Source organism: Gracilinanus agilis, chromosome 4 (genome assembly GCF_016433145.1).
Source record: "Gracilinanus agilis isolate LMUSP501 chromosome 4, AgileGrace, whole genome shotgun sequence".
In the NCBI taxonomy this organism is placed as follows: domain Eukaryota; kingdom Metazoa; phylum Chordata; class Mammalia; order Didelphimorphia; family Didelphidae; genus Gracilinanus; species Gracilinanus agilis.
The window spans coordinates 333,745,515-333,758,274 of NC_058133.1; the positions used below are offsets into that span (position 1 = coordinate 333,745,515).

A 12,760-nucleotide genomic window follows, 5' to 3' on the forward strand; every position below is an offset into this window, starting at 1 on the left:
ACAAGAGGCCTATACAAATGCCCAGAGAGGAAGCAGATCCAGAAAGAAGCCAAGATTTCAAAGAGTTTATTTTTATAGTGGATTAATTAGGCTCAAGGGATATCATACAAGGAGTCTCTAGCCTAGAAAAGATAAAATTACAAGGCAGTGGGAGTTAGGGGACACTGAAGGACAGTACTCCTCTCTGTCTCAGGTACCTAGGAGATGAAGATTTCTTTGTTTCATCCAAATCTGAATGTTTTTCACTGGTGTGTAGTTATGACAGTAACCTCCTAAATACATAACCATTTAGCACAAGGCACCCCATGCCTCTTCAGTCACACTCTTGCAACTGTCATCATTGTAGGAAAAGGGAACTAAAAAGAATTAAACCAAAACCTAACTAGAACCAACACTACTAATTTGTATCTTTGTTCTGAAATTCATAATTATATTGTTATAATCTAAGTAAATCTCTTCTTTCATAGCATTTACTTATGCCAGTCCAATTATTTGTGTCATACAAATTCCTAGATTTAGGGTGGTGTTCCAAGCATTCTAGCATACCATCTTGTCCATCACCATATGTTTCCATTCATCCCACTCAAATACCATGCAAAAATTAATTAATTAATGAGTAGATCGAGGTATCTCTCATCCTCCTAGGAGGAAGCTCTCAGTCACAAAAGCAAATTGCTGTTTTCATGTCAGCAATAGGCTCAAAACTCCCATCCTGCTTTCTTTTAAGACACTTGCCTCAATCATGAATGGCCTCTACTAGGACTTGAAATCTTACTACATATATAAATAAATACCCAACTTTAATATTATTTGCTAATATATTATAAAACTAAACAATCAGCCAATGTGGCATAAATGGCACTTCCTATTTACAGAGTCTCCTAAAGGGACTGTCATTTAATAAGACTCCATTTTAAGCAAAGAAAAAGAGCAGGATGGAGGAGAGATGGAGAGGTAGGGAGAGGAAAATGAAGGAGCAAGGGAAAGGGAGGGAGGGAATGAGAAAGAGAGGAAAAGGTAAAGGAAAAGTGGGAGAGAGGGAGGGAATGGAGAGAATAAAAGAAAAAAGGGAGGAGGGAGAAGAGAAAAGGAGATGGAGAGGGAAAGGGAAAGAGGAAGAAAGAAGACGGAGAGAAGGAAAGACAAAGGCAGAGAAGGGGGAAGAGGAGGAGGAAGAAGGAATAGAGAATTTACAAAGTAGGCACATGGGCTGTGTATAATGGTTGTCTTCCTCATGGATAAAGTGGTGAACTCATTCCTACAGGTTTGTCCATCAAAATGAACATTTTAAATTCCAAGGCTACAAGTGACCAAGAATAGAGATACCTTTTCCAATTAATATCCTGAGAGAATGAACATGGCCTAATTATAGATAACATACTTCAGGTCAAAAACCCAACGGCTACACAAACTACAGGTCCATTCCTTCAGCAAATCTCAGCAATATGAACATAAGGCTAGGAAAAATCAACCTTTACTGTAAATCAATGTTGCTGATTCATTGCCTCAGACAACCATTTTTGACTATATTTTCAGTCTCTAAGTTATCCTTGGATTCTAATGTCGAGAACAATTACTTAATGAATAATTGTTCTGGGGAGCTAGCGGAACAGCCCACCAATGTCCAGGCACCATGGACAGGACAGCCAGCACCAGCTTCCTTCAGGAGTTCCCCATCTACAAAGGGCACCCACCTGCCTTGGAGAAGGAGTTGATTTTATTGTTCAGGCGCTGGACAAGAAGTAATACTGCTTCTAGCTTGTTTACAATCTCCACAGTGATACTCTTTCCCACTTCTCCCAGAGTCCTGGGCTTATAGGTGAGGAAGAAATTGCTCCAGGCACGAAGAACCACCTCAGCATCTTCAGGATTGAGGAGGAGGCTGTCCCTGAGAAGAACACTCACTGTAGACTCCACCTTTTTGAGCAGCTGTCGCCATGGCCGTATAATATCAACCTGTCGAAGGATATTTTTGTTTGCTTTTTTTAAGTATTTATTTTCTGTCTTAGACTCAGTACTAAGAATTGGTTCCAAGGCAGAAAACAATAGGTAAGTAACGGTTAGGCAACTGGGGTGACTAACCCAAGCTGACACAGCTGGGAATTGTCTAAGGTCACTTTTGAACCCAGGACTTCCCAATTCCAGGCCTGACTTCTTTATTCCCCTCTCCTCCAATCTCTATCCTCTAGTTGCCCCTTATAAAAGATTTGTCAAAATAGGATAGTCACTAACATCCCAAAAGGACAGCAGCCAGGTCATTTTAAAGAAGAATTCAGCAGCACAGGAAATCATAAGACTTACACAAGCAGCTAGTTGGTACAATAACTAGAGATTTAGTCCTGCAGTTAGGAAGACCTGATTTCAAACCAGGATTCATGGGCAAATCACCTAACCTCTGCTTGTCTCAGGTTCCTCAACAATAAAATGGGTGTTAATAATAGCATCTACCTTACATGAATATTCTTAGCACAGTGTGTGTCGTGTCGTAGGGAGTTTAATAAATGCTTTAGAAAATATATGAACTGATACAGAGTAAAGTAAGCAGGACCAGGAAAAAAATATATCTATACAGTGAATACAATAATGCAAATGAAAAGGGAGTAGGGGGCACCTAAATACTAAATAACAATCATGCACCTGTCTCCAGAGAAGAGATGAAAAAATACCAAAAGAAATGCCCAATATATTGTCAGATATGTTCATTAATTTCTGTTGAACCACTTTTTCCCCTGATCAACTAATTCTGTTGCTTAGAAGGTAAGGTTCTAAAAGAAGAAATTAATGTAATATAAAAGTAAAAAGGCTTCAATAAATAAGATAGCAGGGGGCAGCTGGGTGAATCAGTGGCTTGAGAACCAGGCCCAGAGACAAGAGGTCCTAAGTTCAAATCAGACACTTCCTAGCTGTGTGACTCTGGGCAAGACACTTAACCACCATTGCCTAGCCCTTAAAACTCTTCTGCCTTAGAACTAATGCATGACATTAATTCTAAGATGGAAGGTAAGGGTTTTAAAAAATAAAATAAAACAAGATGGCAGAGTTCTTTAAATAGTCAATTAAATAGAAATGCAGATTAGTTACCTGCTCAAAACCACCCAAGAGTTCAGTGGTATCCATAGAACTATTCATGGCCATAATCTTTAATGTATGGCCTGTCAGGTGGGCCAAGAGCTGGACCAAGCTGGTCTTCCCAACAGCAGTAGGCCCCACAAGTATGACCATCCAATTCATTTGTACACACTTCATGACAGGCTCAAGGAATTTCAAGGACTGGTGTAAGAGAGACAATGGTCTCAGGGATGGTTGAGGAATGTAGCTGCCACGGGAAAGGACTGAATAGCCAACCTAAAAAAAATAAGGTAAGCAAAGGTGAACATGTCAAAAGAAACAAGAAAAAAATTATATTAACAAAGATGCTGCTGAATATTGTGTTCCCCTCACCTGAAGTTCATAAGGAGTGATGTGAAACTGTCTTGTCCCCACGTATGGGGCAGTGCTGGGACCAAAAACCTCCTTGAATACAGAAATGACCTAAAGAGGAGAGGAAAAGGAAAACAGAAATTTCTCAATATATTTCTAATTATGCATTTAAGTGTAAGAATTTCTGTTCTGTATGTACAATTGCTGAAGTCTTTATCTTAGTTATCAAAAGTATTGTCCTTCCACAACAAGGTCTACAATAAGAAATAAGGGGGTTGGGCTCAAGAATATAGCAGCTACACATGTCCAAATTATCTGAGAGCTTTGGTGAAAACATAAGAGAAATAAAGCAAAAATTTTATCTCTTCTTTCTCTATAGAAGAGGAAATGCAAGTTATTGGTATATCTTCAGATGGTACACAAAAAGTGATAGAAGGAAATAGAAACTATTATAACCTAAAATGCTCATGAATCCATTTCTGAGGTAGCTAGGCTCTTAAACAAACTAGCTGAATGGTACTTAAGTCACCAAACGCTTCTCTCCCTATTTTCTCATCTATAAAAGGAGAGATACTAAAAGCAACTATCTCAAAAGAGTTTTGAGGTTCGATTGAAGTAAAGTATGTAAAAATACTTTGCAAATTTTAGAGTTCTACATAAATGCTAGCTGCTATAATAATTATTAGATAATAATGTCCCTAGAAAATTGATCTTATTGGAAATTAATGCCATTATTCCAGCATTCAAAAGATGTAATTCAGTAAAGTTTGCTCCAAAATTATTTGTTGAATAAACCCCATTTTCTCTTTTTAAAAAGACCACAGAATTGTCTTGCATTAGAATCAACTACAAAAAGATGAATTTAATAAAATCACACAGGAAAATTTAACAACTACTTTAAAGAGCATACATTAACAATCAAAAATATAAATAACTTTTCCATATGAATCTCAAAAAATATGAAACCAGAAACTATAGTAGAATAAGTGATAAAATAGGAATAGTGTTATTGAATAAGGAGTCAGGATACCTACAGTGTAGGCATATCTTAACAGCAACCTAGTGACCTTAGGTAAATTCTCTTCTTAACATATTCCACTTGTTATAATCATCTATACAGGAAGAAACCCCAAACTACCAAGGAGGATAATTCACCAGATACAAATCATCTCACAGCACTTTTAATTTACTTACAATTTTAAAGAAAAACTATTTTAGCTCCTTTTCCCATCACCTGAACTTATTTCACATATATTTATTTAAGAATATTTTTTCTCCCATCACCAATCCATTCTCCTAATAGCTATGAAAGTGATATTGGTCTGAGAATGTTACTCTCCTGCTCATACTGGAATGGTTTGCCATTTCCTTCTGTAGTTCATTTTACAGATGAGTAAATTGAACCAAACAATGTTAAGTGACTTACCTAGTGACACAGTTCGTAAGTGTCTGAAGCCACATTTGAACCTGAGGTGATGAGTCTCCCTGACTTGAGGCCTGGCACTCTATTCCTGCACCACCTAGCAGTTGTCCCTTAAGAAGTTCCACTGGCTCTTAAATACCTCTATAATAAAACACATACTCTTCTAATAAATAGAAAAGTCTGTTATGTGTTTTCATGGTCACTCAGATTCAGACTTATACTACACATAATAAAAATCTGATTAACACAATCAATCCGTAAGATAGGAATGAGCCCCTTTTAACACCTCTATTACAAGAGGCAGCTTATTTAGGGGGCTTAGGGAATAGAATACTGACCTAGAATCAAGAGGACCTCAGTTCAAATCCCACACACTAGCTGTGTGGCCCTCAGCAAATTATTTAACTGTCTCGATTTCCTCAACTATAAAATAGGGGTTTTAATAGACCTTATCCCCCAGGGGTTGTTGTAAGGATAAAAATCAGATAATTTTGGTACAGAGTCTGGCATATAATGGGTACTTAATAAACCCCCCTCCTTCCTCTTAAAGTGTTCCAATACACTCGATATTACTGCTATTCTTGTCACATTGCCATCCTTACCCTCTTCTCACTAGGAATGAAGCGATGTTTCAGGAACCAAAAAAAGGGAACAGGGCAGGGTACTACTCACCTTCTCTTTGTCTTCTCTGGATCTCATTCTTTCCCCATAAACCAAATACACGTGCTGGCTAGGATCATAACCTCCTGGAGACTGATCAACGAGAATCAACTGACACCAGCGGAAGAGATCTCGTAGGTTAAATTCCCATGGTCCTCCTTTCTGGCCCCATTTCTTCTCCAAAGTCACTTCTTGATCAATCTAGGAGACAAAAAAATTTTCTTAGAGAATTTATCTCAGCATTATAATGCTCTTGAAAGAATTCAAGAAAAGAAGAATCTTAAGAAGTTGATGGAATTTAAAACTAGAAAAACAAACAAACAAACAAACAAATAAATAAATGAATGAATGAATGAATGAATGAATGAATAGATGAATGAATGAATGAATGAATGAATAAATAAATAAGTGAATGAATGAATGAATGAATGAATGAATAAATAATGAATGAATGAATAAATGAGCTTTCTGGTTCATTTTCCTCCTTTTGTTGACTTGTTTTCTCAAATGCCAAGAAAAAACCTCAAAAATGCTTAATAGTATAACTGATCATTTCTATGTAGTACTGTTAATACAGTATTCTAGTAGAGCCCTGGAGGGATGTTAGATGTTACAACCCACCTAGCAACTTCCCAGGGCCAGTGAAGCACAAAACCCTTGGCTTATGAAAATAAATTTTATTTTAAAAAGGAAAGAAACTGGTAGGTAGGATCCTAGCATTATCCAAACTAACTCCACCCAACTTCTGGAGGATTTTGTCTAGTTTGCTTAGGATTGTATTCCTGCCTTGGAAATCTGTAAGACTGTAGGGCTACAACAGTCTTAACTCGCTGTATCTCGCTTTCCTGGACCTTTTTATTAGCTTTCTTCAACTGCTTTCTTAGTTTTTCTATAAACTTGGTTTTATCACCCTCTTGTCTGTCTATCTCATCCTGATATATATATGTAGCTGTTCTCTTAAGCTCATCTAGTCCCATGGTAAACTAATTTGGGCAGTTATTCCTAAAATAGGTCTTTACCATTGGGTAGGCATTTTTTACAAACTACCTCCAGATGTGACTGACATTCTCATCCAAAAGCAGATCCAGATCAAACCATCTTTCCCCAGTCAATAATCCAATCCAGGACACTAGCCAGAGTCTTCCCTTTATCTTGTCTTAAATGCTCAAACTTGGACCATGTGTCTGGGCACTTGGAGTTAGCCCTCATGGTCTCCAGTATAGACTCCCTTGCCATGGCTAGTTGCCTATAATTCTCCATGGAATTAATCTCTAGATCATTATACTCTGGCCACCACAGTGTGAGATCAGCATTTGCATTCGTCTGCTCCACTATCTGCTGTTTCTCCCTTCTAAAAATTTCATCCAGCAATAAATCAAAATCATGAAATGTTGAATTATAGATTTTAATCACTCGCTCTAGTTCTTTGACCACTTTAACTGGCTCATCTTCAAATTTTAGAATCTTCTTTTTCAATGATTCCAATTCCTCCTGGCTCAGCCAAATGTATTGTAGAAGAGTCCTAGAGGGATGTTAGATGTTACAACCCACCTAGGAACTCCCCAGGGCCAGTGAAGCACAAAACCCCTGGCTTATGAAAATAAAGAAACTGGTAGGTAGGACTCTAGCACTATCCAAACTAACTCCACCCAACCTCTAAGTCTCCTGCTGAAGGAGAGCCTTTGTTTTCTTCTATGGAGCCTATTTAATCCTCCCTATGCTATCTAAGAACCCAACTCCCCCTCCCCCCCAGTGCTATCAGACTTAATCTAAACTTACTACCAAAAATTAATAAGAAAGAAAGGGAAAAAAACCTGGATCTGGCTGCTGTATTAAGTAACCAGTTATAGATGGAAAGCTTTGGATTACCTTAACGAATAGGAATTCTGGCAGCTAGACCACTGGCAGATGAAACCTGGACTCAGGGAAATTGTTTCCCTCCAAGTAAATCCTCTACCTGGATGCCAAGGACTTCTCCATGAAATCCTGACCCTCCAGGCAGAATCTCTCAGAGGAAAAACCCTCCTTCAGCTTGATGGGAATTATAGGCAGAAAGACAAAACCTTCCTCCAGCTTGGTCAAAATTCAAGAAGGAAGTGAAGTTCAGTTATTTACAGCTGTAGACCCATAATTCCTTTCTTACCCAGAATCCTTTCCCAGGGCTTCTCTCAAAATTCCCTTTTTTCAGCTAACCCTAGAAATCAGACTATCCCTAACTATATTCCTACAATACTCCAGCTTCATGAAGTGAAAAAACTAGGCAGGTATAGTATCCCAAACTGATTTACCATCTTTACAGAGAGCTCCAACCTGGGAGATTCAACCACTGAAACTCATTACACACTGAATAAATAGCTACCATAATATGCAAAGTGAAGTTCACCCCAAGCCTAAACCCATGCTAGAGATATTGAAAACAAAATATATAAATGTAATCTTACTTTCTTGTTAAAAGCAACCATTTTTGCAATAATGCTTTTTTCAATGGCAGGAAATAAGGTATTAGCAATGAACTCCATGTCAGAGGCTGAAAGTGGGTCCACATAGACCTGGAGGGGAAAAAATAGGCCAGGAACAATTTAAGTAAACATAATCATTCTTCCTCATCAGACTATGAAAAGCATTATGGAAGACAATTACAATTTATTCATCTATAAAAATATTTTTCACTAACATGGGATTCAGAACTGGAAATAATACTCCCCCCCAAAAAAAACCATCCTTTTCTGTTATAGAAATTAATTTACTCTTTCCTACTATGCCCTAGAACAATGATGGGCAAACTATAGCCCGTGGCCAGATGCGGCCCCTGAAAATGTTCTATCAGCCCCACACCATTATTCCTAATCTGACGAATACAAAGGATACAATACAATGAAACTTCAAAAGAGTTACCTTAGATACAGGCTGACAGATGAGCTTTCCTTTCCTTTGGCCCCCTCTTTAAAGTTTGCCCATCACTGTCCTAGAATAATAAAGCCTCTTCAAATTCTTTTTTTTAACAACCCTTACCACCTTCTGTCTTAGTAGTAATTCTAATTTGAACCAGATTTGAAATAATTTGAATTTATTTGAAATCAAATTTGAATCCAGGTCCTCCTGACTCCAGGCCTAATATTGTAATTCTCAATCAGCAAAGAAGACTTCTTTTTATTACCCTTCACAGTCTTAAGGAAAAAAACTTGGAAAGAAGAAAGATTAGTAATTTTCTTCACAATGTTCTTGAAAAATATGTCCAATACAATGAACAGACACTCAACTTTGGCTAATTCAGCAAACTGGACAAATATAATGAGGATAGTTAAATCTACATCTAATGTACAGAGGACATATTAGCCAAACTCTGAAACAAAAGGGATAGCAGTTATTGTGATTGGACATGCAAATTAGGAGGTGGATGCAGGAAGTGACAAAAGATGCTATCTTTTAAATATGATGGTAACTTCCTATGGAGGGAGTTGGCGTTTTGAACTTGGTGCAGAAGGATCTCAGGACCTCTGACTGCTTCCCTTTGAACTGTCAGGTGGGTAAGTTAGGCTGACTCTCTTTCTCCTGCCTTGGTGTTTCTGGAGGCTCTACCCTCAAGGAGGCCTCTCTTGCCTCTCAAATTGTAAGAGGCCTTGTGGCTAGAAGTCTTGTTTAATTAACCTCTGTGCCCCTCTGCTGGGGCCTCTAAATTCTTACCTGGTCTGGGCCTCTCGTCCAGGCCAGAGTTTCTCTCTCTCAATTTCTCTACCTTGTAAATTTCCTAATTGTAAATAAACTTCCATAAAAGTCAATTTTGACTTAAGATTATTCTTAATGGAGGATTGATAATAGTTCAATCCTCTGGCGTATATTGAACCCATAAAACCCCTTTTTCACCCTTACATAAGTGAATGGTCTTAATAGTACCTCACTTCCCGACTCCCAGCCCCCTGCCAAAAAAACTGTGATTGCATCATTTTAGGGAATACTCCTTGGTGATGAAAAACTATCTGCCAATGCAGATGAGCAATTTTTCTATAATCTTAAAAGCTTCATGGGATGCTAAAAGGTTAAAAGACTTTTCCAAGGTCATAGCACAGTCAATATGACTCAGTGGAAGGCTTTAAACCCAGACCTCTCTGTTCTCTATACCCAGCTGTCTTTGTGATAATCCACAAACTGGATGAATCGGCCCCGAAATAACCATGAGTTCATTTAACTTCATTACTTATAACTAACTTCATACCAGATATACTGAATTCTCTCAGATGTAAAATGACAAACACTAATATGGGTTTATAAAACACAGCATGGCCTTCTTAGTGCCCCGAGTTGGAAGACAGGCCCCTTAAATGCTACCCAGGTAAAGATACAAAATCATTGAGCTAAGTCACAAAATCAATTCTCTCCTAAGGTTCCTAAGCAGTTCTTTCACCAATTGGATTATAGACAAGCCCCCACCATCTGTGAATTTTGCAACAACAAATATGAACACTTGCCTGAGTGAACCTATTAAGGAAGGACCGAGGCAAACCCTTCCTTCCCCCTCCTTGTCGATATGGATTCTGACAGCCAAAGATCTTCGTCTTCTTGTGCTGAACTTTAAAGTTCATACCTATTTCGGGAATGTAAACTTCTGCTCGATGATCAAAACAGGCATTCAGTCCTTCTAATACTGACTGAGAAGCCAGGTTTAACTATGGCCAAAGGGAAGGGAAGGAAGAAGAGGTTACTACAACTGATTGATATATGATATACAGATCTCTTCTATCAGTAAATTAGTTGAGTTTTAGATTTTACAAAGTTCAAAGGATTAAAAATTTCAGCTACTCTTACAATGTCACTATGTGTCACACCCTGGGAGAAATCTTCAATACATTAGAAACTTGGTAAAATGGTCTGAACTCCCTAACCCTTAAAACTACAGAACACTCTGTTCATTTGGTAAAACACAGACACATAGAAATGCATACACATACAATTTGCTTTCTTGAAAATAATGACAATGCACAGTGAAGAAAAACCAAAGAGTAAGTTCTTATGGCTTCAATTTTCACATTTATAAAACAAAGGGATAAGACATTCACTCATCAAGAACTTCTAAAGGTTATAAAGGTTCTATAGTTATTATTAGATATGAATCAAAGACAGAACTGAAATAGTGTGTGCTCTTGAGAAGCATTTATCTAAGGAAAGTTCAAGTTATTTGATTTTCCCATTCGGAGATTTTGTGGGGGAAACTTATAGTGATCAATTTTGGCCACAAGATGGCAACCATGCACCAAAGAGGCAAAATACAAGTACACTTCGCTGATCACAATCATTACTGAACATACACTATGTGACAAAGACCAACGGATACACTGCCATAAAGTGAATTAAGGTCAGGGGCATGATGGAGCCAGGTCAAACTGGCTGTTGAGACTGTTAAATTTTCAATATGAGTATTTATACCTTGGACAACAAATACTACATATTAGCACCTGAGTTATTGTTTTGTTGATTGTCTAGATTTAAGAAAGTGATAATAATGCAGATTAAACTTTGAAAAGTCATACATGTATGTGTGAATACATGTATGTATGTGTCTGTGTATGGATAGATGAAATGGATATTTTTCTGGAAAGTCAATTGTTAAAATATTTACCAAGACAAAATTGGTAGAAAAAGGCAGAGAAAATCAAGTTAGATTGAGGAAACTAGAGAAATGTTTTTCATTGCAATGCAAACACTATTTTGTACTGACTTCTCTAAAAAAGAAAACAATTTAAGAATATTATGTCACATTTCTAACAAGAACTATGCTAAATGCATTCATTCCTCAATTAGCTTTTTTGTTTAAAAAAATGCATGTTGATGGATATGTTAGAGCACATTCTTTTCATCTGATACTAAGTTAACATTTTTCCTAAGCAGTCTAACTTAAAAAGTATCTGAAATATTTGTAAAGTGCTTAGCTAAAAGCAAAGTCCCCAGCATATAAGTAGGTGTTTAATGAAATGCTTGTTCTCTTCTACCCTTCCCACTCATCTTTGTGCATATAGTAAAGTCTTCCCTGTAAAGCATAAAGTTCCAGAGCTTAGGTGAAAAATGCACGTGCATATACAAATACACACAGAGGACTGACCTCATCTAACACGATCCAATGACCTGCCTTCAGTGCTGCCAGTAAGGGGCCATCACGCCATGAAAATTCTCCTCCTTTTCCCCCTTCAACAGGTAAATTTGCTCCAAACAGGTCTGTGATGTCCTTCAGAGTAGAACAAGGGGAAAATAAATTGTCAAATATGATGCAACTGATTTGCTTATAATTGGGAGTACAATGGCTAAGCCATTTATTTTAAGATCAAATCTAGATATGGTAATCCAGTAGTTTTCTTTAAAAAGGAAGTCTTTAAGGCATTTTCCTTTTCACTAACTCAGGGTCTAATATCAATTACTTAGTGGTCATTCCCCTAAGTTTTAATTCATGAAGATGACCAGTGATGAGAAAGAGAGACTAACATTTTTGCTTTCTCCTGTTAAAAAGAATAAATTTCAGAATATATGCAAGACACTATCATAAGACTATACCTTCTACCCCAATGGATATGGGATCAAAGGATATGAATGCATGATTTTCAAAAGGAGAATTACAAAGAACTCACAATCATGTGAAAGAATGCTCCATAACATTAATAATAAGAGAAATGCAAATCACAACCACCATGAGGTTTCACCTCAAAACCTGCAATTTGGTAAAGATGAGAAAGAGTGGCAATAATAAATGTCGGAGGGTTATAGAATCATAAGCACACTGATGTATTATTGGTGGTACTATGAACTGATACAACTCGGTTGGAAATAACTTGGAACTATTGAAATAAAGTGATTAAAATGCCCCCCAAAAAAGACTATACCTTCTAGAAAGATGGCTCCCCATTTTTCTAGCTTATTTTAATAGACAGTTACCTATGATGAGCAATCCTAAACTGGCATGTTAATTTTACCCAGCAGCATTGTAACATCTCATCTTTTCCCACTATGAGGTATGGCAGCAGAAATCAAGGCCAAACCAACATTTAGAAAATCAGAAACCAGCAGGATTGAGAAGTATAGCACCTTGGAAATCAAAAGGTGATGGAAACATAACCTATGCAAACTAAGCATCATTGTTACACCATCATTCAGAAAGAAAGTACGAAGATCCAGCCCTCCTTATTCCAAACCTATCAGTGTCACAAGCATTAAAAAAATCAATACAATCAACAAACAAAAAACAAATTTGTAATCACAGAAGGCTACAGGTTA

The 12,760-nt window shown here is 37.4% G+C and overlaps 1 protein-coding gene across 1 annotated transcript in view; it reads right to left on the minus strand.

Moving 5' to 3' along the window:
- Positions 1 to 12,760, minus strand: part of MDN1 (midasin AAA ATPase 1) — a 202,059-nt gene that overhangs the window by 85,924 nt on the left and 103,375 nt on the right. Inside the window, exons 37-43 of the mRNA XM_044675390.1 lie at positions 11,598 to 11,720; positions 9,970 to 10,167; positions 7,945 to 8,052; positions 5,516 to 5,704; positions 3,442 to 3,531; positions 3,082 to 3,345; positions 1,695 to 1,956 (exon numbers count right to left, since the gene is read on the minus strand). Of these exons, the coding sequence (XP_044531325.1) occupies positions 1,695 to 1,956; positions 3,082 to 3,345; positions 3,442 to 3,531; positions 5,516 to 5,704; positions 7,945 to 8,052; positions 9,970 to 10,167; positions 11,598 to 11,720 (1,234 nt within the window). The remainder of the gene's footprint in view (positions 1 to 1,694; positions 1,957 to 3,081; positions 3,346 to 3,441; positions 3,532 to 5,515; positions 5,705 to 7,944; positions 8,053 to 9,969; positions 10,168 to 11,597; positions 11,721 to 12,760) is intronic.